Raw genomic sequence first — 27,755 nt, 5'->3', positions numbered from 1 at the left:
GGGCAGAGGAGATATAGAAAGGTTGTTTCCCACGGTGGGAGAGTCACGGACAGGAGGGCACAACTTCAGGATTGAAAAGCCACTTAAAACAGAGATGCATCGGAATTTCTTCTGCCAGAGGGTGATAAACCTGTGGAATTTGTTGCCACAGGCAGTGGTGGAGGCCAGGTTGTCGGGCACATTTAAGGCAGGGTTCTTGGTTAGCCAGGGTATCAAAGGTTAAGGGGAGAAGGCCAGGCAGTGGGGCTGAGTGGGAGAGTGGATCATGATGAAATGGAGGGGAAGACACGATGGGCTGAATAGCCTATTTCTGCCCTTAATGTCTTATGGTGCTATGGTCTTGTATGGAGAAGACCAATGCAAGTACTTTCAGCTGCAGCCTCTTCCGGTCATGAAGCAGACAGCTCGCAATCTTAACAACGTACTGGATTTTCTCTCGCTGGGAGAAGTTGACACCTTTGCCCTGTTATTTCCGGTGCGGCCAAGTTTGGAATATTGTGTGCAGTCTAGTCACCAAATTATAGGAAGAGGGTGCAGAGAAGATTTACTAAAATGTTGCCTGGATTGCAGGATGAAGAATACGGAGAAAGATTGAGTAGACTGGGTCTTTATTCATTGGAGTGTAGAAAGTTGAGGGGGGATTTGATAGAGGTATTTAAAATTATGAGGGGATAGATAGAGTGGATGTAAATAGGCTCTTCCCCTTGAGGGTAGGTAAGATTGGAATGAGGGGTCATAAGGTAAAGGTTAGGGGGCAGAACTTTAGAAGTAACATAAGGGGAAGTTTCTTCACTCAGAGAGTGGTGGCTGAGTGGAAAGACCGTCCGGAAGAGGTGGTTGCAGCAGGGTCAATGTGGTCATTTAAGAGCAGGTTGGATGAGTGCATGGATGTGAGGGGATTGGAAGGTTATGGGCGGGAACAAGTAGATGGGACTAGTGGAGTTTCACATAAATCGGTGCAGACTAGAGGGGCCGAGATGGCCTGGTTCCGTACTGCAATTGTTATACTGCGTTGTGTTTTTTGTACTTTTCTCTCTTGCCTGCATTACTTCAACACTACAATATGGCTGCAGTAAAACCCTTGGTATCCAGGACCTACAGGGATTGGTGGATGCTGGATGTGAATTTTCTAGTTGCTTGAGATTGCGTGTCGGGTGATTGGCGAATTGACGGTGAGGCGCACCAATTTTAAACGCATATTTTTTACCTATTTATTTTCCTCAATTATTTTGCGGTTTGCTTGAATCCCAGATAACAGGGGATTTACTGCATAATAATTGGAGCATAGCTGTTACAGCACCAGCGACCGAGCTTCGAATCTGCCTGTAAAGAGTTTGCATATTTGCACGAGTTTCCCCCTGGAGCTCTGGTTTCCTTCCACCCTTAATAAGATACGGTGGGGAGGGTGTGTTTGTAGGTTAATTGGGGTATTTGGGCAACACAGGCTAGTGGGCCAAAAGGGCCTGATACCCTATGTCCAAAGAAAACTATGCCCTACATTTCGGTTTTATTTCTGTGTTGTACGATGTACAATTCTTGAATGGATTTGCACACTTTTTACTATATCTCAGGGCACGTGGCAACAAAGCAACTCAATTCGATTTCAGGCTCACGTCTCACATGACCACAATTATCTTTTTTCATCCCCGTGACTATGCCTGGCCTCAGTTCCCCTACTGCAGAGTTCATCTGTGCACTTTGGACTTAAATATTCAATCCTCCTGACTAATTCCACTCCATTCACCCTTAACTTGAGGCAATGCCAAATTCCATTGCGCCAACCTTTTTTTAAATAACGATACAGCACAATTGAATGTCCTTCCGGCCCATGCAACCTGTGCCAGCCAATTGGCCTACCAACCCCATTTGTTTTCTGGAAGTGGGAGGAAACCAGAGAAAACCCACGCAGGTCACGGGGGAACGTACAAGTAATCTGTACCCTATCGGTGTTAGTTGACCAGCCGATCTGGTAGCACTCTTCAATATAGTAACTGGCCGATCCTGTACATTAAAGACCTGTTCTTCGCCCAGTCGGTCTTAGCCAACCATTTTAATTTCACACTCCATTCCCACACCGACATGTCTGTCCATGGCCTCATGCACTGTCAAACTGAGGCCACCCACAAATTGGAGGAACAGCGGCCAATATTCCATCTAGGCACTCTCCAACCACATGGCATTAACATCGACTTCTGCAGTTTCTGTTAATTACCCTCACCCCCACCCCCAAGTCTCTTCCTCTTTCTCTATCTTGCTGTCTTAATTTAAATTTTTTTAAATTTAGAGACACAACGTCCAGTCACGAGCTCAAACATAGCCAATCAACCTTGTACATTTTTGTGATGCAGTGTGAACAAACAAGCTCAAATGCGAAGGCTGTACTACGGGCTTTAATTAGCTTAAGACAAGGTTCAGTGTCCCCTCTGGCTCTGTGCGCTCTACTGACTACACACGGGCTGGCGTGAGCCTTTGTCTGGGGTCGGTGATTGGCAGGGTGTAGGTGGAGCCAGGTTACCTCCCTGCAGGTACAGTAGGTCACCCCCTGCAGTCAGCAGGTAGGAATGCAGACGGGCGCAGGCAGTCGCAGACACAGTTTTGAAGGGTGGGACCAGAAGCCAGACCAAACCCACCCAGATATGGGGAGAGCGTACAAACTCCTGACAGATAGTGGCAGATTCGAACCTGGGTTACTGGCAATGTAATGGCGTTGCAATACTTGCTATTCTAATTGTTCCAACTCATACATAGACCCAATCACACTTGTGACTATAATTGTTCCCCAGTAATTACTGAATCAATTTTAAAATTCTTGTCCTTGATTTCAAATCTTTCCATAGTCTCCCACATTACTTTCTTTCTAATCCCTTCATCAAAACTCTCCCTCCATTTTCAGTTGCTTGATATTCTGATATTTATTCTCTCCTTCACTGGTGACCTTAAACTCTGCAATTGCCATTGAACTGCCTCCAGATGCATTAGCTAGGCAATGTAAAGATCAGTCTCAAGCATCCGGAAAATGCACATCCGGCACCTACCAATCCCCATAGGTGCCAAATACCAGGGGTTTTACTGTATTTATGTTTATGACATAAACACATTATTATGATTGCCATCAACTTTTAATGATTGCAATCCCAGTGTGGTCACATCCATATCCATCAATATTTCTTTACCCTCACCCTTCAAGCTTCTCGCAAATAAAATTGATTTCTTCTCCAATGGCAGCTGTTGGTGACTCAAGGCAAGGTATCTATGCGGGATGTGGACAGCTGGTGACTGCTGTCAAAGGACTCGCACCGGGCTGCGGACTGCTGGAGGTGCCAGGTTATTGGGACTGGGGTGCAGGAGGGTGCTGGAGGCCTCCTGATCAAGTCGGAGGTTTGCATCTGGAGCTTGGGTTATCGATGGTTCGGACTGAAGGCTGTGCAGCTAAAGAGGCTGTGGGAACGCTGGAGGCGAATCCATGGACTCTCAGTGACCTTGGGGGAGTCCTTTTTTAGCTTCTCTTTCTCTGGCTGTCAGGCCCACTGGACAATCCTTGCCAATAGCGAATCTTTGCCTGCCTGACGGTAGACTAAAGGAAATTTCATGTAATCTCCTTTTCTGTTTTATTATGGAAATTAGTGATTTGTAAAGGCAGGTTTCCTCTCCTTTTTCACCTGCTCCACTTACCTGCATAAAAGGTCGTGGATTGACTGGTCCAACGCGATCCAGGTTCCCTCTGCCAAGGACAGCAGTGTCAGAGGTGGAGCGAAGTCCACCTCCTGCGCAAAAGGATCGCCGCTGAAAGTGGCTGCAAAGGGGATGGGGCTGACGGCGGCGTCAGCCCACGCCCCAAGCGCGATTTTCAGAGAAAAAATGCACAATGCTGGAGAAATCAGCAGGTCGAAACTACGCAGTGGCTTAATGTTACTTGTTGAGATTCTATACATCTACATAGCTTGAAATACCAATGGGTTAGGGTTAGGGTTAGGGCCTCTAAATTACAAGTGCCTCTTGTAATTTTAAACTCTTCGGCTTCTCCAGCTTTTCTGCTGTGGGTGTCACACCCTTCCGCACATTATACTCCGGCTGCCCTGAGTTTACCCACTCACATTTACTCATCGCCGATATATCTCTGCTGCCTCCTTGCCTCTTCCCAGCTGTTCCCCTGCCCACTCGCTTTGTATCATCAGAAAACGTGAATACATTATGCTCAGCCCCCTCACTGAAGGTATCAATATGGACAGCAAGGTTTTTCTTTAATTTAGACAGACAGCGCAGGCCATTTCGGCCCACGAGTCCGTGTCGCCCAATTTGCACCCCATTAACCTACACATTTTGAACAGCGGGAGGAAACCGGAGCGGCCAGGGATAACCCATGTGAACATGGGGAGAACATGCAAACTCCTTACAGACCAGCGTGGGATTCAAGCCCCGGTCCTGGTCACCATAAAGGCGTTGTGCAACGCCAGCCGGGCTGCGCACTATTGGATTATTCTGCTCACCACGTTTCACCTGCCATCTTGGTATGGCCTGTTTATTCCTAGGTTGCGTTTTCTAATCGTTAACCAGCCGTGAACCTATCCTCATACATCACCCACTTTATTGTGTAAAAATACTTTGCATTACACAAGAGCAAATATTTTATAAAAATGCAAATAGATTTGAGTCATGTTCCCACTAATCTACCTAATAATTGGAACAAAACAAAAACTCATGTAGGCTTGCCAAATGAGATTTCTCATTCATAAGTCTCTGCTGTGAATCTGCTCCATTATCTCACAATTTTCTCCATCCACTTTCACCATATCCCTAAAGGCAGATTGTATCAATTTACAGTGATCTGGCACCTACGGGAATTGTAAGATGCAGGTTTAAGTGCATTTCCCTTTGCTTCAGACTCACGCTTACAATGCCTAACTAATAAACTTACATAAGGAGTAAACAGTTTAAAAGCTATACTTACACTGATCAAACTTCACCTGCATGAATATATAAACCTTAAAAGCATTTTACTTTATTTTCAGTCACATTCTTTAAAAATATTTAACTGTCGCTGCATCTGCAGGTTCCTCCCCCTCACCCCCCCTCCCCCGCCAATGAGGCACCCGAAAGACCAAGTTTACAGATAAAGCCTCTGAATGGGGCGACTCTTACTCAACAGGGATAAGGAGACACTTTAAGAGAGTCATCCTGGGCGTGGCCATTTTATTCAAACACAACTTTATTTAAACAGCTGCTGTGAGCAAAACCCAACCAAGGTGCTACGCTGGCTGAATATTTGCTACTTTTTTCACCAAAGGCTTGTGTGTTATGGTTGGCCTCGCGGTTAATGCAACATCATTACAGTGCAAGCGATTGGGACCGGGGTTCAAATCCCGCGCTGTCCATAAGGAGTTTGTACGTTCTCCCCTTGTCTGCGTGTGTTTTTCCCGGCGGGGGTGGGGGGCGCTCCAGTTTTCGAAATGTACTGGGGGTGTAGGTTAATTGGATACAATTGGTTCGGGCTCTTGGGCCGAAATGGCCTGTTTCCGTGCTGTTGTGAATGTCCTGGAACAATAAATCTCTCTCTGAAAACTGACAAGAACCTTCCTGAGCAGTAACCATTTACCTTTCAAGCACCAAAAGCTGGTGAAATTCATAAATGTTAAATTCTGTGCACAGAATAAGAATTGCCTGCAACCAATGAACTTGGAGGAATGAGAAGTGAGACAGGACTGTGAATCAAATAACTTTTCTGAACTTGCACACACACATGTGCTCAGAATTAGAAAGGGGTTAAGTTAGGTTAGTTCAGTCAATAGTGATAAGTTAAAGTGTGATTCTGTTTTCATGTTTAAAGATAAATAAAACCAACTTTTGTTTGGTAAATATCTATTGCTGCTGGGTTTTGGGGTCCTCTGGGCTCGTAACAAAGGGCTCAGGCCCGAAACATCGGCCTTTACTTCCAATGGCTGAGTTCCTCCAGCATTTTGGTGTGTTTTCACTGCAATCACAGCGTCTGTACAAAGTGTTTCACTCGTTTTAGTCAATTTTTCATGCTTTTTACTTGCTGTGTTCAATACTGTCTCTCCACAACATTCCCACATTCAGTTAAAAAGTGAAAACACTAGGCCGGAGAAACTCAGCAGGTCAAACCAAGTACTTTATGTAGCAAAGATAAAGATACATCACCAACATTTTGGGCCTGAGGCCTTCATCAAGCAAAATATAGGTGGGCGCTCAATCAAAATGGTGGGGGGGGGGGGAGGGAGGAGCATGGGTCCCACAGGCAGGAGGTAATGGATGGATAAGGGAGGGAGGGCACAGCAGCAAACAGGGGAGGGGGGGAGGAAATGGCTCTGTGAATGAAGGGGGCGGAGAGCGGGAGGAAAGAAAGAAGGATGTGGAGGGGAGGGAGAATGGGGAGTGGGGAAGCGCCCAGATGGAAAATCAGGCGTTGCTCCTCCAATTTATGGGTGGTCTTGGTGGGATGGCACACAAGGCCATGGACAGACATATGAGTAGGGGAGCGGGACACAGAATTGCCCCTGCTCCATAAAATTCCTATTGTCTCTCCATAACATTCCAATGAGGAAGCTGGGAACTAGCATCTCCATGCAAGCAAGAGCAAACCTTACCTGCTCGGTTTATCTCGATGATCTCCTCTTGGGCAAGAGGGCAGGGGTCACCTTGGGCACTCCTCTGCGGAGACTTGATGTCAGGCTTGCAATAGTTGGGAGAGCCCGGTTGGGGCGCCCGAGGAATGTGCTTGTTCTTCTTTTTTGGTAATTTTTGCTTGGCCATGGCCAGCGAATAGTACATGCCAAAGTTATTGACAATGACGGGGACAGGCATTGCGATGGTCAGCACGCCGGCCAAAGCGCAGAGAGCTCCCACCAGCATCCCAGACCATGTCTCTGGGTACATGTCCCCGTAGCCCAGGGTTGTCATGGTGACTACTGCCCACCAGAAGCCAATGGGAATGTTCTTAAAGCTGGTGTGCTTGTTGCCCGTTATATCTTTGGGGTCTGCTCCTATCCTTTCCGCGTAGTAAATCATGGTGGCAAATATCAGCACTCCAAGGGCCAGGAAGATGATTAACAGGAGGAACTCGTTGGTGCTGGCCCGTAGGGTATGGCCCAGGACGCGAAGCCCAATGAAGTGACGGGTGAGCTTGAAGATACGGAGGATCCGGACAAAACGCACTACACGCAGGAAGCCCAAAACGTCCTTGGCTGCCTTGGAGGACAGCCCGCTCAGACCCACCTCCAGGTAAAAGGGCAGGATGGCCACAAAGTCAATGATGTTGAGGGAGTTCTTGACGAACTCCTTCTTGTCGGGGCAGAACATGATGCGCATTAGGAACTCAAAGGTGAACCAGATGACGCACATGCCCTCCACGTAGGTGAGGAACGCCTCCGTCTCGATCTCCACATCCTCCACCACGCTGGTGCTATTGCCCGTGATGATCGTCTCCGTCCTGTTCACCATGTGGTTGAATGCTTCGTGGGTCTCAAGGCAAAAGGTGGTGATGGACAGCAAGATGAAGAACAGAGATGCAAATGCCACATACTGAAAGAAGGAAATAGAAGAGGGAGAAGCGTTAAAATTTGAACAAAGAGCACCAATGGTAATCACTGGGTGAGAGCTTAATGGCTCACCTTTATCTGGAGTACATCCATTTGTTACCCTGATGAAACCTGCTCAGGTATAGGGGAAGGAAGTAGTCCCCAACAACACATGCAAAATTCACAATAAAGTAGCAACTATGTTTTTCGTAGTCAATCAAATTTCCAAACCAATGTACAAAACTGTACATTCGCGAATAATAGTCGATACCATGTATCGGTCGACCCCCTATTTTTGGCTCCAAAATCTAGTATTTTCCATATATTGCATAACAAAGTTGACACCACCCCCCCCGAATTTTAGGCCCCGGCCTCCTGCCCACCGGAGCTCATCTGCCGACTCTGGCCTAAGCCCCAGCCAACCGAACTCCTGGCGCCCCGACCTCGGACTCGTGCCTGGGCCCAGTCTGCCCACCCACTGAAGCTCCCATTGCCCCCAACCGTGAACTCTTGCCTAGACCAAGGCCACCCGCTCAGTCGAGCTCCCCCCCGACCACGGTCTCTCTCGCCTCGGCGCCCATCTATCTAAGCTCCTGGCACCCAGAACGTGAACTTACCAGCCGGTCCCAGCCACCTGCCCGTTCATCACAACTCTTGATGCCCCGATCGTGGACACTCTCCGAGGCCCATCCGAGTTCCCGATGCCCCAAATGCGGACTTTCCACCCGGACCTGGCTGTCTACCGATCGGAACTCCCAACACCTCAAATGATGGCAGGTACTTACCATGGTCAAAAGTAATTGTCAACCCTATAAATTTTACCCAAAATGTTGGCCACAAAATTTGACTATTACACACGTGTATACGGTATAACATGACTAGTTGACAACAACTTCTAATCCTACCGAGATGCACAGCACCAAAATGGATCATTCCATCACCACCCTCTTTATCTTGTATTCATTCCCTTTGGTAAGTGAGTCTTGAAACTGCTTTCACCCTCCTTTCAGGGAAAAACATGGGAGAACATGATCGATCGAGCATTGGGGCATTTCTCTCGGAAGAGGTGACTTGATGGAAGTATACAAGATTATGAGGGGCTTAGATCAGGTGGACAGCCAGCACCTCCTTCCTGGGGTGACAACAGAAATTACCACAGGACACCGGTTTAAGGTGAGGAGAGAAAGGTTTTGGGGTGAATGTCAGAGGCACAGTTCTTTACACAGGGAGTGGTGAGTGCCTGGTATGCATTGCTGGGGGGTGGGGGGGGGGGGGTTCATGGTGGCGGCTAGTACAAGAGGGACATTCAAAGTCACTTAGGCACATGGATGTAAGAAAAATAGAGAGCTGTGGGTGTGAGGCAGGGAGAAATGAAATAGTTCCAGAGGTCAGCACAACATGGTGGGCTGAAGGGCCTGAACTGTGCTGAAATGCTTTATATTTAGATTTATTGTCAGAATGCATACATGACATCACATACAACCCCGAGATTCATTTTTCCTGTGGATGATGCAGAATTACCACTTATTGGCAGTGCAAAAAAAAAACACTGTACACACCGTGCACTTGTAAACAAGTAAAAAAATGTAAACAGATAAAGAATGTCAACAAATTGTGCAGTGGAGAGAGAATTTTAAAAATCTAAAGGGCATGAATCCCTGATTGAGTTTGTCATTGAGGAGTCTGATGGTGGAGGGGTAGCGGCTGTTCCTGTACTTGGTGATGCGGGTTTTGCGGCACCTGTACCTCCTTCTAACACACACCCAATCAAAATCATCACGTGAAGTTAACGATCTCGAATAATCCTGATTCCAACCACTCAATTTCCAAACTCCTGCCTGTGAAATTGTTTCTCCATCCTTGCTGTCTTACCGCCCCACCCCCCACCATGTTAAACACTTATTAAATGCCCCTTTGATTTTATTTGCCCTGTTTTAAAAATAAAATTATGTAGTACAACTCTTTCCAGTGTCATGTCACAGTTTTCTCGTTGGCCACTTGTTATACAGACCCTGAGGCAAGCAAACAATTACATAATCAAACTCACAAAGCAGGTTGTCACTACCTCACAACCAAGGAAAGGGTTTCTGCTATCCAGGTTATAATGCTACCGGCAATTTACAGCCAGGCTACCAATAATTCATTGTCAATAATTTTTGTTAAAAGATTTGCTTCTTGAAAAGAAATGGGGGATTATAATAGACAGCTTCAAGGTGGACACAAAGATAATTTCAGATTTGCTGTATCTCATAGGAAGTTGGAGAAACATTAAATTAACTTTTATTGAATTCAGCATGTTTAATTATGAAGCTGACACATTGCATTAGCTCAAAGGTTTTGCCACTGATCTTCATTTGTACTCAGCATCTGATGCCTCTCATGTTAGTGTCCAACAATAGTTGGCCAGCATTGATGGATTCCAGTTGCCCTGTCCTGGATAAACCTTTCACTGTGTTCGTCACTGACGGCACCATGATCAGCAGGGAAGACGTCCAATTACGAATGCAGAAAACAAATTTTCAATCACATTCTCCACTTCATGATTTTGCACGCTTGAAGTAGATTTAAAATATGACAGGAAGTCACTAAAATAGGTTGTACCTAAAAAATTGTACATGATAGGAAATTTTTAAGGTGATTTCCGTGAATCCAAGCATGCCTGGGCATGCGCTCAGTGCAGGCAAATGTTGTCTTAGGCCTGGGCATGCTTTGTCAGGATAGATGCAGACTGGTTGTAAGAGTAGCTCACATATACAGATGCTGTGCATTACATTGATACAGATTGAACACATATTGATGCACACATTCGTCAGGCAGTAGCATAGAGAGTTTACTTAACAAATAGCACCTTCAGGAAGATTCAGTTCAGCAGAAATGTCCCATCGTTTTATTACATTAAGGCTCAAAGACGCATCATGATTACTTATTAAGAAAGCCGATAAGTTCTACTTCGGTTGTAAAATTGGTGACCGATTCAAACCCTGGGCTCCTCGCATTTGTTGTGTGACATGTGCAGTCAACCTGAGAGCTCGGCTCAGATGTACGTTATGCGATTTAACTTGCTATATTCAATAAAAGGTCACTTAATGTTTCTCCAACATCCAACGTGATACAGCAAATCTTAAATTATTTTTGTATTTAGTTTGAAGTTGTCTGTCAAAATTCCCAATTTTTTTTTCAGGAAGCAAACTTTTGAAAAAAATTGTTGTCCAGAACCAATGATTCAAAGCCACAAGTTCAAATCCCACCTTAATTTGAGGAAATTCGGGGGGAATCACGTGATGGAGTAGTGGCCGGACGGTGAACTCCAGCCCTCTCCAGAAAAGTCGGAAAAAACAAAGGAAAACACAAAGGCACAGAAATAAAAGTTAAAGAAAAGTGAGTATAAAGGTGGAAAGAAGATGGCGACAAAAAAAGAAAAATCGCAATCAACGGTAAGAAGAGAGGAAGAGAAGACAACGGAGGAAGAAGGAAAAGGCCTTACCTGTTCGAAGAGGCCCGCGGTGGAGAGAGAAACCCGCTCCCTCAGGTCGGTACAAATTGAACTACAAAAATGGCTCGCTGAGCCGAGTAAAAGTGCGCAACCGCGCATGAAAAAAAACACACCGACGGGAGGGGGGACCAGCTGGGGAGTCGATCTCCACAGCCGGCAACGACAGCTGCAGAACACCTGCAGTAAGAAGAGAACACAGAAGACAATGGAAACAAGAAAGAAGAGAAGAAAAGGGCAACAAAGAAACAACAGATGGCCAACCCAGAGGAAGAAGAAGAGGAAGAGTACAGAGAAATAGAAGAAGAAGGGAAAGGCAAGATAAAGGTTGTACTTTCTCTTATTAAAGGATACATGCAGTCATTTAAAGAATGGCAAACACAGGAATTTAATGATTAAGAAGAAGAAGAAACAACACAGAAGAGAAAATGAATAAAATAGATATGACCTTAACAGAAATGGGAAAGAAAATGGACAAGATGAAAGAGCGGGCAGTAGCAGCAGAAATGGAGGTAGAGGACTTAAAAAAGAAATTAGAGGAATCTAATAAAAAAGCTATAGAGACACAAGAACTGTTAGCTCAGAAAATAGATATAATGGAAAATTATAACAGAAGAAATAACATAAAGATAATGGGCCTTAAGGAAGATGAAGAAGGCAAGAATATGAGGGAGTTTATAAAAGATTGGATCCCTAGGATCCTAGGATGTCCAGAACTACAGCAAGAAATGGAAATAGAAAGGGCACAAAGAGCATTGGCCTCTAAACCACAACCACAACAAAAACCAAGATCTATTGTAGTAAAATTCCTAAGATATACTACAAGAGAAAAGGTACTGGAGAAGACAATGGAAAAAGTAAGAGAGGGCAACAAGCCACTGGAGTACAAAGGGCAAAAAATCTTCATTTATCCAGATATAAGTTTTGAACTCCTAAAGAAGAGAAAGGAGTTCAATGCAGCAAAGGCGATTTTATGGAAGAAAGGGTATAAATTTATACTAAAGCATCCAGCGGTATTGAAAATATTTATTCCAGGACAACAAAACAGACTATTCTCGGATCCAGAAGAAGCACGAAAATTTGCAGAACAATTACAAAATAGACTGAGGGATGAAGACGTGTAATGAGAGTAAAAATGATCACGATTGATATGTATGTGGGTAAAGAGGTATAAGAGTGTATAGGTATAATGTGCATACGTGAATGTATCTGTACTTAGAGGAAAATATAGATAGTATAGACAAGAATTAATAAGGGAAGGTAATGGAATAGAGAGAATAAGGAGGGAATTAAAAGAGTGACCTTTGTTACATATGAAAAGTGAAATCTTTTCTGGGGGGGGGCTGGGTTGGGGGGAATAGCAGTCACTGCAAAATCAGTTGACGCTTGCGAGTGAATTCGCAAACCCAAATGGAGAGGGGTGATGTGGTTGTCCGACAAGGGATAAAGGACAACTCAGGAGGGGAAGGGGAGATTGGGGCTAAAGAAGTTATAAATAGGAGAATAAGGAAAATGTTTGATGTTTTAAGAATGTTGTCTTATAAAGGGTTTAAAATAAGAAAACAGAAATGGAAAAGGAGGAAAGGTAATGATGGAAAAACGGAAAGGGAAGATAAACAATGTATAAAATGGCTACGTTGAACTATATGACTTTAAATATTAATGGAATACATAACCAAATTAAAAGGAAGAAACTGCTAAATTTACTGAAAAAAGAAAAAATTGATATAGTATTTGTGCAAGAAACACACTTAACTGAATTGGAGCACAAGAAATTAAAGAGAGATTGGGTAGGACATGTAACAGCAGCATCGTATAATTCAAAAGCAAGAGGAGTGGCTATATTAATTAGTAAAAATGTGCCATTTAAAATAGAAGAGGAAATAATAGATCCAGCAGGGAGATATGTAATGATAAAATGTCAGATATATTCGGAGTTTTCGAATCTACTTAATGTATATTCACCTAACGAAGAAGATCAAAAGTTTATGCAAGATATCTTTTTGAAGGTAGCTAATACGCAAGGGAACATACTAATAGGAGGGGATTTCAACCTGAATTTGGATTCAAATATGGATAAAACTGGGAAAAAAATTAACAGAAAGAACAAAGTAACCAAATTTATAATTAAATCAATGCAAGAAATGCAACTTTTGGATATATGGAGGAAACAAAACCCAAAAGAAAAGGAATATTCATATTACTCGGCTAGACATAAAACATACTCAAGAATATACCTATTTTTGTTATCAGCTAGTATGCAAGATAGAGTAAGAAAAACAGAATATAAAGCTAGAATATTATCGGACCATTCACCCTTGATATTGACAATAGAGTTAGAGGACATCCCTCCAAGAATGTATAGATGGAAATTAAACTCCATGCTACTTAAAAGGCAGGATTTTAGAGAATTCATTGAAAGACAAATTAAAATGTATTTTGAAATAAATACGGAATCAGTGAAAGATAAGTTTATACTATGGGATGCAATGAAAGCATTCATTAGAGGGCAAATAATAAGTTATGTAACCAAGATGAAGAAGGACTATAATCAGGAAACAGAGCAGTTGGAAAGGGAAATAGTAAATATAGAAAAAGAATTAGCAATGAAGGAAGATACAACTAAAAGAAGAGAATTGGCGGATAAAAAAATAAAACATGAAACATTACAAACATATAAGGTAGAGAAGAATATAATGAAGACAAAACAGAAATATTACGAACTGGGTGAAAAAACGCACAAAATCCTAGCATGGCAGCTTAAGACAGAACAAGCTAAGAAAATGGTATTGGCATCAAGGAAAAAAGACAAACAAATTACATATAATCCAAAAGAAATTAAGGAAAACTTTAGAGAATTCTATGAACAATTATACCGAACTGAAAACCAAGGGAAAGAAGAGAAAATAGATGAATTTTTGACTAAAATTGAACTACCAAAACTACAAATAGAGGAACAAAATAAATTAACAGAACCATTTGGAACAGTAGAAATACAAGAGATAATAAAAAAATTACCAAATAATAAGACACCAGGAGAGGATGGATTTCCAATAGAATTCTACAAAACATTTAAAGACTTATTAATTCCGCCCCTCCTGGATGTAATCAACCAGACTGATGAAACACAAAGCTTACCAGAGTCATGTAAAACAGCAATAATTACAGTAATACTAAAACAAGGGAAAGATCCACTCTCACCAGCGTCATATAGACCAATATCTTTACTAAACACAGATTATAAGATAATAGCTAAACTATTAGCAAACAGATTAGCAGAGCAGGTACCGAAAATGGTAAATTTAGACCAAACTGGATTTATCAAAAAAAGACACACAACAGACAATATTTGTAAATTTATTAACTTAATTCATGCAGTAGAAGGAAATAAAGCACCTGCAGTAGCAGTTGTTTTAGACGCAGAGAAGGCCTTCGACAGAGTAGAATGGAATTATTTGTTCAAAGTATTGCAAAAATTTAGTTTACCGGAGAAGTATATTAATTGGACTAAAGCATTATATAAGGGACCGTTAGCGAAAGTGACAGTAAATGGACATGTATCAAAGCAATTTAACTTAAGCAGGTCAACGCGGCAGGGATGCCCACTATCACCTTTATTGTTTGCGTTAGCTATAGAACCACTAGCAGAATTGATAAGATAATAATATAAAAGGAATAAAAATAGAAAACAAGGAATATAAAATCAGTCTATTTGCGGATGATGTTATAGTATACTTAACAGAACCAGAACTATCAATAAAAGAATTATATAAGAAATTGAAGGAATATGGAGAAATGTCGGGTTACAAGATAAACGTAAATAAAAGTGAAGCAATGCCTATGAATAATGCGGATTTCTCAAAATTTAAGAAGGAATCACCATTTAGATGGCAAATGCAGGCAATAAGATACCTAGGTGTACAAATAAACAAAAATCTCGGCCAATTATATAAACTCAATTATTATCCACTAATGAAAAAATTACAGGACGATTTAGAGCATTGGAAAGATTTACCACTAACACTAATAGGAAGGATAAACTGTATTAAAATGAACATTTTTCCAAGGATATTATAATTATTTCAGGCATTGCCAATACAACTGACAGAAAAATTCTTCAAAGAGTTAAAGAAAATAATAAGGAAATTTTTATGGAGAGGGGGGAAACCGAGGATAGCACTAGATAAATTAACAGAATAGTATAAACAAGGAGGCTTACAATTGCCAAACTTCAAAAATTATTATAGAGCCGCACAATTAAGATACCTATCAGATTTTTATCAAACAAGGGAAAAACCAGACTGGACGAGATTAGAATTAGATAAAATAGGGGAAAAGATACCTGAACGCATATTACATAAATGGGATGAAAAATTGGTACAACATAGAACTTCTCCAGTATTACATCATCTCCTCAATATTTGGAAGAAGATTCATGTAGAAAGAAATAAAACAAATTATCAATTACCAAAACTAATATTAACGCAAAATAAGTTACTCCCTTTTACAATAGATAACCTTTCCTTTAGAGAATGGGAAAAAAAAGGGATTAAAAGAATAGAAAATTGTTTTTCAGAAAGTAGATTCTTATCCTTTGAACAAATGAGAGATAAGTACAATATAACTGGAGATACAGCGCTGGCATATTACCAATTGAGATCATACTTGAAGGATAAATTAGGAAGCAGTTTGAGTTTGCCAGAGGGAAGTAACCTTGAATATGTGATTACAGATACAATGTTAATCAAAAGATTTATAACAAATATGTATATTAAACTGCAAGAAAAGGAGAATGAGGAAACAAATGGTAAAACTAAACAAAAATGGGAACAAGATTTAAATATAAAGATAAAAAAGGAAACATGGGAGAAATTATGTTCTGGAACGATGAGAAATTCAATAAATACGAGGCTACGTATGATACAATATAACTGGTTACACAAACTATACATTACACCTCAAAAGTTAAATAAATGGGACCCAACAGTATCTGATAGATGTTTTCGATGTAAAAAAGAAATGGGAACAACAATTCATGCAATCTGGACATGTGAGAAAGTAGAAAAATTTTGGGAAGATCTCAATCAGATATTCAATAAAATAACAGAAAACAATATACCAAAGAATCCAGAGATCTTTCTCCTAAGTAACATAAAAAACAAAGAATTTGGAATTGATTTGGAGGATGCACAAAAAAGATTTGTTAAGATAGCTCTAGCCGTAGCAAAAAAATGTATTATGTCAACCTGGAAATTGGAAGATAATCTGAAAATACAACAATGGTATATAGAAATGAATAAATGTATTCCATTAGAAAAAATTACATATAGTTTAAGAAATAATATTGAAATATTCGAACAAATATGGGAGCCTTACATTAAATACAATAGCGAAAACCTACCGGGGACAATCATTACCTATGTTGATGGAAGGAGAAGGAAAGAAAAGAATGGACTCAGTAGAATTTCTGGTGTATTTTTGTTGAATGACAACATTGTCTGACTGGTTTAATGTAACCTAGATTGTATACCTAAAATGGATGGGAGGGGGGGTGGTGGGGGGGTGGCTTGGGAGGAGGGGGGGGGGGAGAAAAAGTCACTGTATATGTGTGAAAAAGAAAAAGTGTGTATCATGGCTAATGTGATTTATGGTGTGAAAAATAAAAAATTTTTTTTAAAAATTTGAGGAAATTCAATAAATCTGGAATAAAATAACTTTTTTCAACAGCAATAATTCTGTAACTCCTGTAAAATCATATCAGGCTCCCTAACACCTTCCTTCCCATTTCCTGGGGCTGGTGTGCCATTTAATTAGATGATCTGCCCAGGTTATGTGTATGTCCAGATCAAGAATGGCTGTCTGTCAACTACCACCTGAAGTGGGTATGTAGGTTCAGGAGACAACTGACGATGGGCAGTAGGTTCTGGACACTGACGTCCATCTCTCATGAAGGAGCTAATTAAGAAGAGGGATGCTGTTCCATCTAGAAGTATGTCGATGAGTTTGAGGGTTGATACAGCGACACAAGTAATCGAGACTCACTGTTCCAGTGACTCTGATGTAATCCTGACCTCCGGTGCAGACTGTGTGGAGCTTGCATGATTTTCCCATGTCTGGGTGTGTGTCCCCATGTGTGCTTTAAGTTTGATTTAGATATAATTTGATTTTAATTTAAAGACACAGAATGGTAACAGGCCCTTCCCATCAAAAACCACACGCTGTCCAATTACATCCATGTGAGTAATTAACCTACTGAACCCCTTAAGTCTTTCGAATTTGGGAGCTCCTGGACGAAACCCACTCAGGTCACGGGGAGAATGAACAAACCCCACCAGATTTGAACCTGGGTCACTGGCGAGAATCCCTGCAAAGTCTGAGGACCCTGTGATATCTGTCTCTAAGGCTGAATCAGAATACCATTCAAGAAGGTGCACCCTCGCAAGGCATCAGGCCCTGATATCAGGGTATTGAAAACCTGTGCTAACCAACTACTTGGAGTATTTACGGACATTTTCAATCTCTTATTGCTGCAGTCAGAGGCTCCCAACTGCTTCAAAAGGGCATCAATCATCCTGGTACCCAGTAGTATGAAATGCTTTGAGAGGTTGGTCATGACCAGAATTAACTCATGTATCCCAGCAAAGGTCTAGACCCACCACAATTCACCAACCATCACAAACACTCCACAGTGGACACAATGTCACTGATTCTCCACTCATCTCTGGATCTCCTCAAAAACAGTGACTCATATATACAGCTGCTCTTCATAGACTATAGCTCAGCCTTCAACACCATCATCCCCTCAGTGCTGGTCAAGAAGCACCAAACTTTGGGCCTCTGCCCACCACCCCCCCCCCCCTTTTCTCTGGAATTGGATCCTTGACTTCCTCATCGGAAGGTCACAGTCAGAACAAATTTGAAACATCTCCTCCTTACCGATTATCAACACAGGTGCACATTTAACCCACTGCTCACTATACACCCATGAGTGTGGCCAGGCACAATTCCAATGCTATCTCCAAATTGGCTGATGACAGCACAATGTTGGCAGAATCACAAACGACAATGAGGAAGTGTACAGGAGGGAGATAGATCAGCTCATTGAGTGGTGTCACACCAACAACCTTACCCTCAATGTTAGCAAAACCAATAAGATGACTGCAGACTTCAGGAGAACACAACCCAGTCAGTGGTCAGAGGAGAGGGCAAGAACTTCAAATTCCTGCATGTCAACATCTCCGAGGATCTCTCTTGGAGCCTCCACGTCGATACAATCACAAAGAAGGCTCGCCAGCGGTTATACCTTGTGAGGTGTTTGTTGACATTTGGTATATCACCGAAAACGTTCGTAACTTCTGCAGGATGTATCGTGGAGAGCATTCTGGCTGGTTGGTACAGAGGTGCCAACGTGGAGAACAAGAAAAAACTCCAGAGGGTTGTTAACTCAGCCTGTGACATCACAGGCATCAGACTTCACTCCATCAAGGACATCTACATGAGGGGGTGCCTTAAGAAAGCAGCCTCTATCCTCAAAGACCCCCACCACCCAGGACAGGCCCTCTTCACTCTGCTACCATTGGGAAAAAGGGACAGGAGCCTAAAGATGAGCACTCAGCAGCATAAGGACAGCTTATTCCCCACTGCCATCAGATTCCTGAATGATCAATGCACCAAAGACACTGTGTCACATTGACTTTTCACGCACTATTTGACTTTATTGTTGCAAGGTGGTTTTTACAAATGTTTGGACTATGACGCTGCCACAAAACAACAAATTTTGTGACTAGTTCATGACAATAAATTCTGATTTGGATTTGGATTCTGATTCTAATAACATCGCGCTAACAGTATCATCTTTTTATTCTGCCCACGTCCCAAAGATGTGTGGACTGGTTAGATTCACTGGATGCCGTGAACTGCCCCATGTGGTAGAAGCTTGGTCAAACTAAGGTGGGAAGAATTCAATGTAAATGAGAGCTCATGATTAGCATGGACTCGATGGGTGGAAGGGCCTGCTTACACTATGCCTATGGACATCAGGGAAGCTGGCATCAGTACTTCATCCAAGAGGAATCTTTTACAAACTTCCAGCTACATCCTGGAACACTGTGATGGGCCCAAGAATTACGATGACAGATCTGAGGTTCCACACTAACTTGAAAACTACTGTTGCCACGAGAAACATATCTCACCTCTTCGTCCTCTCTGGAAATTCTCCATAGGCCAATTAGTAAAAGTGTCAGAGGGAAAACAAACTCAGAAATGCCAAGTTTAATACTTGCAGAACTCACAATGTTTTTCCTGTAGCAAGCAGCTCCTAATAATTCACATTTCCATATATTTTACTATCACCAGTTTCCACTGAAGCCTGTTCCTGTGGTTCACATTAACTGCAATGGAAGCTAATGCTATTTTGTCAATCATGGTCGGCCAAAGAAAGCCAGAGCTGTACAATCCCCAGTGATCATTTGGGGGGTCAGAGGTGGAGAGGGTGAACACATTTAAGTTCTTGTCAGTCACTATGTTTGAGGATTTTTCTTGGATCCAACACACCAATGACATCGTGAAGAAAGCACATCAGCCCCTCTACTTCCTCAGGAGTTTGTGGAGGTTTGGTATGACACCAGAAACCCTGGCAAATTTCTACAGAGGTGCAGTGGAAAGTCTACTGACCAGCTACATCACAGTCTGGTATGGGGACACCAATACCCCTGAGCGTAAAGCCCTCCAAAAGGAATGATAAGAGGATAAACATGATCAGATTTAATGTGTTTAAGTAGATGACACGTCTTTCTTGTTTGTTTTCCTTTTGTATAAAGACGTTGTTTTATTGTATTTTATATGTTCAATATTTACTGGTTTTGGAGAGGGATGGGAAGGGGGAAGGGAGGGATGGGTAAAAAAGAGAAATATCACTGTGTATATTTAAAGAGATACATCTGTAAAATATTTTGGTTGATATGGTTCATAGTGCGATAAATAAAGAATTACAAAAAAAAAGCCCTCCAAAAAGGTAGCCCAGGACATCACAGGCAAAACCCTCCCCACTACTGAGTACCTCTACAGGGATCGCTGCCGTCGGAGAGCAGAAGCAATCATCAAAGACCCTCACCACCCAGCACACACTCTGTTCTCGCTGCTGCCATAGAAACATAGGAACATAGGAAGTAGGAACAGGAGTAGGCCAAAAATGGCCCATCGAGCCTGCTCCGCCATTCAATACGATCATGGCTAATCTAATTTATGACCTAACTCCACCTACCTGCCTTCTCCCCATATCCCCTAATTCCTCTATCATGTAAAAATTTATCTAACCGAATTTTAAATATGTTTAATGAAGCAGCCTCAACCACTTTCCTGGTTGGAGAATTCAAAACATTCACTACTCTCTGGGAAAAACTATTTTTCCTCATCTCTGTCCTAAATCTACTCCTCCGAATCTTGAGACTGTGTCCTCTCGTTTTAATTTCCCCGACCATCTCAAAAAACCTTCCTACATCTATCCTATCCATACCCTTCATAATCCTATATGTTTCTATAAGATCTCCTCTCATTCTTCTGAACTCAAGCGAATACAATCCTAGACGATTTAATCTTTCATCATAAGTCAACCCCTTCATCCCAGGGATCAACCTAGTAAACCTCCTCTGGATTGTCTCCAAAGCCAGTATATCCTTCCTCAAATATGGAGACCAGAACTGGACACAGTATTCCAGGTGCAGTCTCACCAGTACCTTATACAGTTGCAACATTACCTCCCTACTCCTGAATTCAATTCCTCTAGCGATGAAGGCCAACATTCCATTTGCCTTCTTAATAACCTGCTGCACCTGCAACCTAACTTTTTGCGATTCATGCACAAGCCCTCCCAAGTCCCTCTGCACAACAGCATGCTGTAGTTTTTCACCCTTTAAATAATATTCAGCTCTTTTATTTTTCTTGCCAAAGTGCATAACCTCACACTTACTAACATTGTACTCCATCTGTCAGACCTTTGCCCACTCATCCAGCTTAACTCTATCCCTCTGCAGACTCTCCACATCCTCATTACAATTTGCTCTTCCACTCAATTTGGTGTCATTCGCAAACTTGGCTACACCACATTATGTCCCCTCCTCCAAGTCATTAATGTAAATGATGAACAATTGTGGGCCTAACACCGACCCCTGCGGCACCCCACTTACCACTCTCTGCCAACTTGAAAAACTCCCATTTATCCCGACTCTCTCCCTCCTGTCAGACAACCAATTTTCGATCCATGCCAATATACTTCCCTGGACTCCATTTTGCTGTAACTTACTGATAAGTCTCTTGTGTGGCACCTTATCAAACACTTTTTGGAAATCCAAATATACAATATCAACCTGTTCCCCTCTATCCACCCATTAATATCCTCAAAGAATCCTAATAAGTTTGTCAAACAAGATCTTCCCTTTCTAAAACCATGCTGCGTCTGCCTGATTGAACCCTTACGTTCCAAAAGTTTCACCATTTCATCTTTAATGACAGCTTCAAGCATGTTTCCAACTACAGATGTAAAGCTAATTGGGCGATAATTTCCAGTCTTCTGCCTTCATCCCTTCTTAAAAAGTGCCTTGACATTTTCTATCTTCCAATCTGCCAGGACCTGCCCAGAATCCAAGGAATTTTGGTATATGACCACCAATGCATCAACTATAACTTCTGCCATTTCCTTCAGAACCCTTGGATGCATATCATCAGGACCAGGTGATTTGTCTGGCTTTAGTCCCATTAGTTTTTCCATCACTACTTCCTTTGTAAGGCCCTCCCCAACATTCGCATCCTTGACTCCGCACTTGGGCATGCTGGACGTGTCTTCCACCGTGAAGACTGACACAAAATATTTGTTCAATGCCTCGGCCATTTCCTCATTTTTTGCTACCAGTTTTCCTTTCTCATCCTCCAAGGGTCCTATGTCAACTCTGGCCACCCTCTTCCATTTTATATATTTATAAAATTTTTTGCTTTCTGTTTTTATATTTTGTGCCAATTTACTTTCATAATCCTTTTTCCCATTTCTTATTACCCGCTTTGTAACCCCTTGTTGTCTCTTAAAGTTATTCCAATCTTCCAGTTTCCCATTGCTCTTCGCAGCTTTGTACACCTGCGCCTTCAATTTTATACTCTCCTTTATTTCCTTTGTTAACCACGGTTGATTTTTCCCTCCCTTGCTGCCCTTTTTCCTGACCGGAATAAATTTTTGTTGAGCATTACAAAATATTTCTTTGAAAATCTTCCACTGTTCCTCAACTGTTTCATCAATGAGCCTATGCTCCCAGTCCACTCTGCCCAATTCCTCCCTCATCCTATGGTAGTCACCCCTGTTGTAGCATAATATATTAGTTTTAGATCTAACTTTTTCCCCTTCCATCTGAATGAGAAATTCAATCATACTATGATCGGTATTTCCCAGATGGTCTCTGACTATTACATCATTTACTCTACCTATCTCATTGCACAACACTAGATCCAGGAGAGCATTTTCTCTTGTGGGTTCCTTAACATGCTGCTCAAGAAAGCTATCGCGGATGCATTCTATGAAGTCCTCTTCCAGACTCCCACGACCAACTTGATTTTCCCAATCTATGTGGAAGTTAAAGTCCCCCATGACTACTGCCGTATCATTATTACATGCCTCACTTATCTCTCTATTTATTTCCTGAGCCACTAAACTATTGTTATTTGCCATCAGGAAAGAGGTGTCATTGCCACAAGACTCGTACCACTAGGTTCAGGAACAGCTGCTCCCCCTCCACCTCAGACTCCTCAATGACAAACTCAATCAGGGACTCATTTAAGGACTCTTACTTGTGCAGTTTATTGATTTCCTTTTTGTTCTCTCTGTATCATACAGTCAGTTTGTTTACATTCTTTATCTCTTTACATTTCTTTGTTTGTTTACGTGTTAATGCTGTATACAGTTCATTTTTTGCACTACCAATTAGTAGTAATTCTGCCTGGCCCACAGGAAAAAGAATCTCAGGTTTGTATGTGATGTCACGTATGTACTCCAACAATTAATCTGGATCTAAATCTGAATTGCTCCCTATCTGCTGCCTCTAACCACACACAAAGTGAGTTCAGTCGACCCAACAGGAAGGTATTTTGACATTGCAAAGATAACATTTTTCAAACTCACCTCTAGTTTCCCTTCTCCCCAAAAAACTCTGGGATTTTAAAAAAAATTTAGACATACAGCACGGTTACAGACACTTCCAGCACATGAGCCCAATACCACCAATTAACCTACAAACTCTACATTTTGGGAAGGTGGAGTGAAAACTGAGCACCCGGAGGAAGCCCACGCAGTCACAGGCAGAACGCACAAACCCCTTACAGGCAGTGGAGGATTCGAACCAAGGTCATGGGCGCTGTGATGCCGCTGCGCTCTCCATGCAAGGGATTTCTGCGCCCTCCCATTTCTGGCCTTTGGTTCATTCCCAACTTTAACCACTCCGGTGCTCACGGCTGCCAAGAGCCTATGGTCTGGAATTCCCTGCTTAAGACTCTGGTCCTCTTCCCCTGTTTAAGATTGTCCGACTCAGAATCAGAATTTATTGTCATGAACATGTCACAAAATGCACTATTTTGCGACAGCGTCACAGTGGAAATATTTGTATAAACCACCTAACAAAATAAATAAAAATAAGTCAAGAAAAAGAACAAAGTAAAGCAGACTCTGTGATTCATTAATTAATCAGGAATCTGATGGCTGCGGGGAAGAAGCTGTCCTTGTGCCGCTGAGTGCTCGTCTTCAGCCTCCTGTACCTTTTTCCTGAGTGAAGAGGGCATGACCTGGGTGTTGGGGGGGGGGTGGTCTTTGAAAATAGAGGCTGCTTTTATAAGACATTACCTCATGTAGATATCCTTGATGGAATAAAGTCTGGTGCCTGTGATGCTGTAGGCCGAGTTAACCACCCTCTGGAGTTTTTTCCTGTCCCGAGAGTTGGCATCTCCATACCAGGCAATGATGCAACCAGCCAGAATGCTCTCCACGGTCCATCTGTAGAAGTTTTTGAGAGTCCTCGGTGACGTACCGAATCTCATCAAACACCTCACAAAGTATAGTCGCTGGCGGGCCTTCTTCGCGATTGCAACGATATGGAGGTTCCAGGACAGATCCTCGGAGATGTTGACCCTGAGAAACTTGAAGCTCCTGATCCTCTCCACTGCTGGCCCTTTGATGAGGACATTAAGATGGCAAAGAGCTGTTGCTCCATCTCAAAGCCTAGCAGAAAGCAAACACCACTTCACCCTTGAGGCGAGGCGAGAGGTTCTAATTTCCCACAGGAGAAGAGTTGGACAAAAACTAAACACACACCATTCAGCTCAATCCATCCAATGTCTCCTCTCCTGAAGAATAGCAAAGCCAAAGAACTTTGCCCAGGTGATGATATGGCCAAACTAGCTACAACCAAAGAACGGGTTCTAAAGTGGTCACTTCTAAATGCTCAGCTCCTTGCTACATTGCTACATGGAGTCAAGGCCTAGCTAAATGGGACTAACATGGGAGGAAACTGGAGCTCTCGCAGCAGGTCACAGGGAGAACGTGCTAACGGCAGCACTTCTGAAATGAAATACGTCCACACACACGCACACGCACAAACACACGCGCACACACACGCATACACACATACAAGGGGGAAGCAGCAACTGACTTTATTTGGATTTGACACGCTGCTTTAAGGGTACGAGCCACTTCTTGTCTGGAACACATTGGTCTGTGGGAGTGACGTCAGTGCATTGTGGAGTCACCACCTGCTCAGCGCTACACGACTAGGAAATGGCGGCATTACCTAGGCAACACATGTGGCCAAACGCGGGCTTCTCCTGAGAAGGGAAGGGGGCCCAGCCATCTTGCGCCAACCGACTGGGACGGCAATTCGGCCCATCTAATCACTCGGCCTGCCACAATACAAACTCCTCACTGGACAGCACAGGATTTGAACCCAGGTTACTAGTGCTGCGATAATATCACTCTAACCTTACCACCCTTTCATTCTTCCTACACCCCAGTGAGCCATTAGGCACTGTAACTTTCCCCATGGGCTAGAGGCTGAAACGAGCTAATGTGGCCGTGAGGGGAATTAAGTTGTAAATGAGAGCTGAGGGTCAGCATGGATTTAATGGTGGAAAGGCCTGCCCACACCACGCTAGCACTGCTGTTTAAGAAAATCGGGGAAGCTGACATCAGTACTTCATCCGAGAAGGTTCACAATTATGATATGATATGAATGGTTGGCGTATCGGTTAGCACAATGCTGTTACAGTGCCAGTGATCGGAACCAGGTTTTGAATCTGTCTGGAAGGAGTTGGAATGTTCTCCCTGTGTCTGTGTGGGTTTCCCCCAGGGGCTCTGGTTTCCTCCCACCGTTCCAAACGTACCAGGTATGTAGGTTAATTGGGTGTAAAATGGATGGCATTGACTCTTGGGCTGAAGTGGCCTGTTACCGTGCTGTATGTCTAAACTTCTTTTAATTAAAAAATTAAGAATTAAATTAAATTACTATTGTAGTTGCTGCAAGTGAAAAGGTCACTAAATAAATAAGAATAAAATAAGAGGTTAAAAATACACAAATTTAAAATTGTATAAGTAAGTGTTCTCTGAAGTATCACATGAACCTTTGGTGAAGATGGGAGCAAATATTCAGCCAGCGGAGGGCCTTGTTCGGGCTTTGCTCGTAGCAGCTGTTTGAATAAAGTTGTGTGAGCAGCCATGGCATCACCTGTAATGATAGTGGTCTAGCAAGGCCTTGATTATAGTTACTGTTTGATTAGACTTGGCTGGCACACAGTATATAAGATCTGTAATGGAGACTTGCAGCCTCATGGCATGCCTCATTGTGCTGTTTACAACAACTTTAAAGTAAAGAACCTTTTCCTTCATCCATGTGTTGTCTAAGAACTCACACATGCGAATACAAGATGAAACATGGTGTCAGAAGTGGGATGAAGGAAATTAGAAGGAAATATTTCAAATGTAAAATCTAAAGTCAGCAACTGATCAGTGAAGAGAAGCTAACACAGTGAAAAATAGAAGGATTACATCCACCAGTGAAACTTCAGCTGACAAGTAATGTGGCTGAAAATTGGAACAGATTCAAACAGCATTTTGGATGGTATATTAGTGGCAGTCGGAGCTGACGAGAAAAGTGATAAAGTGAAAGCGTCAATTTTCTTACATGTGGTGGGTGATGAAGTCCTGGACATGTATAATAACTTCACATTTCCTGCTGAAGGAGACAAAATGAAATTGGAAAAAATAATGGAACAGTTTGAGGCATATGGCATACCTAAAGGTAATGTGATGTTTGAGAGGCACAGATTTTTCACATGTATACAGAAAAAGGAAGAAAGTATTGATCAGTATGTGACTGAGTTGAGAAACAGAAGCAAAACATGTGGATTTGATGGACTGGCCAACTCACTGATAAAAGTCTGACTTGTGTGTGGTATTCCAGATAACAGTCTAAGGGAAAGACTGCTAAGAGAGCAAAATCTAGATCTGGGAAAAGCCACAGCTTTCTGTAGGGCTGCAGAAACTGTAAAAACGCAGGCAAAAGAGCTGTTTGGTGAAACTAGCTGCAACATGGATGGAGTGAGCAAGAACAGACATAAACCGTTTAACAAAAAGTGTGCCAAAGTGGAAAGAGGAGTGGCCAACGAACAAAGATGAAAGGGACAATCAAAAGCCATGTCATCGATGCAGTGCACAACACCTACCAAAAAAGTGTCCAGCAGATGGTAAAACATGCTATATGTGCAACAAAAGCAATCATTATGCCCGTTGCTGTCGGAACCAAGTGCAACAAAGCAAGGTACATGAAGTAGATGAAAGGGAGATAGAGGAATTCTATGTAGATGTTGTGACTGAAAACAAGAAAGAAAACAGAGAATGGATATTGAGATTAAAAATGGATGACATATACATTGCAGTTAAATTGGATACTGGAGCACAAATTAATGTAATATCAGAGACTGATTTTAAGAAGATTAGACCCAGACTAAAGATGTATGGAACAAAAGTGAAGGTGACAGGATATTCAAGTACCGATATTCCAGTGCAATGAGAATGCATGGTCAAAGTGAAACACAAGGACAGAGAGCACATGCTAACATTTATTGCGGTACCAAAGGATGTACAGGCCATAATAGGTTTAACAGCCTGTGAGAAACTGAACCTGGTAAAAAGAGTCCTTGTTGTGGAAAGTGAAGGAGAGACAGTCTATGATGAACTCATGAAAGAGTACAATGACCTTTTTCAGGGTCTAGGCTGCCTTCCAGGAGAACACACGATCAGAGTGGATAAATATGGCCACCGATAATACATCCATGCAGAAAAGTTCCATTTGTGTTTCAAAAGCAACTAAAAGCAGAGTTGGAATGGAAAGCTTAGAATTTGCTTGGATCGAAGAGATCTAAACAAGAACAATAAAGAGAAAACACTTTAAGCTTCCAACGCGTGAAGAAATCATGTCACAGTTTACAAATGCAAAGTTTTTCAGCGTTAGATGCATCATCAGGATTTTGGCAGTTAAAATTGGATGAAGCAAGTTTAAGACTATGCACGTTCAATAGTCCATTTGGCAGATACAGATTCCTAAGGTGACTATTCAGAATTGCCTCAGCTTCTGAAGGGTATCACAAAACTATCCATATGGTCCATGAGCACTTGGAAGGAGTTGATACCTCAATGGATGACATCATAGTCT

General features: G+C 42.3%; 1 protein-coding gene across 1 annotated transcript in view; it reads right to left on the bottom strand.

The window, feature by feature from the left end:
• Positions 1-27,755, bottom strand: part of LOC138748749 (voltage-gated potassium channel KCNC1-like) — a 117,882-nt gene that overhangs the window by 36,984 nt on the left and 53,143 nt on the right. The window contains exon 3 of the mRNA XM_069909440.1: positions 6,603-7,536. Within this exon, the coding sequence (XP_069765541.1) occupies positions 6,603-7,536 (934 nt within the window). The remainder of the gene's footprint in view (positions 1-6,602; positions 7,537-27,755) is intronic.

The sequence above is a fragment of the Narcine bancroftii genome, chromosome 13, assembly GCF_036971445.1.
Source record: "Narcine bancroftii isolate sNarBan1 chromosome 13, sNarBan1.hap1, whole genome shotgun sequence".
In the NCBI taxonomy this organism is placed as follows: Eukaryota; Metazoa; Chordata; class Chondrichthyes; order Torpediniformes; family Narcinidae; genus Narcine; species Narcine bancroftii.
Note: the sequence above shows the minus strand (reverse complement) of the source record. Positions and strands in the feature narration are given on the sequence as shown.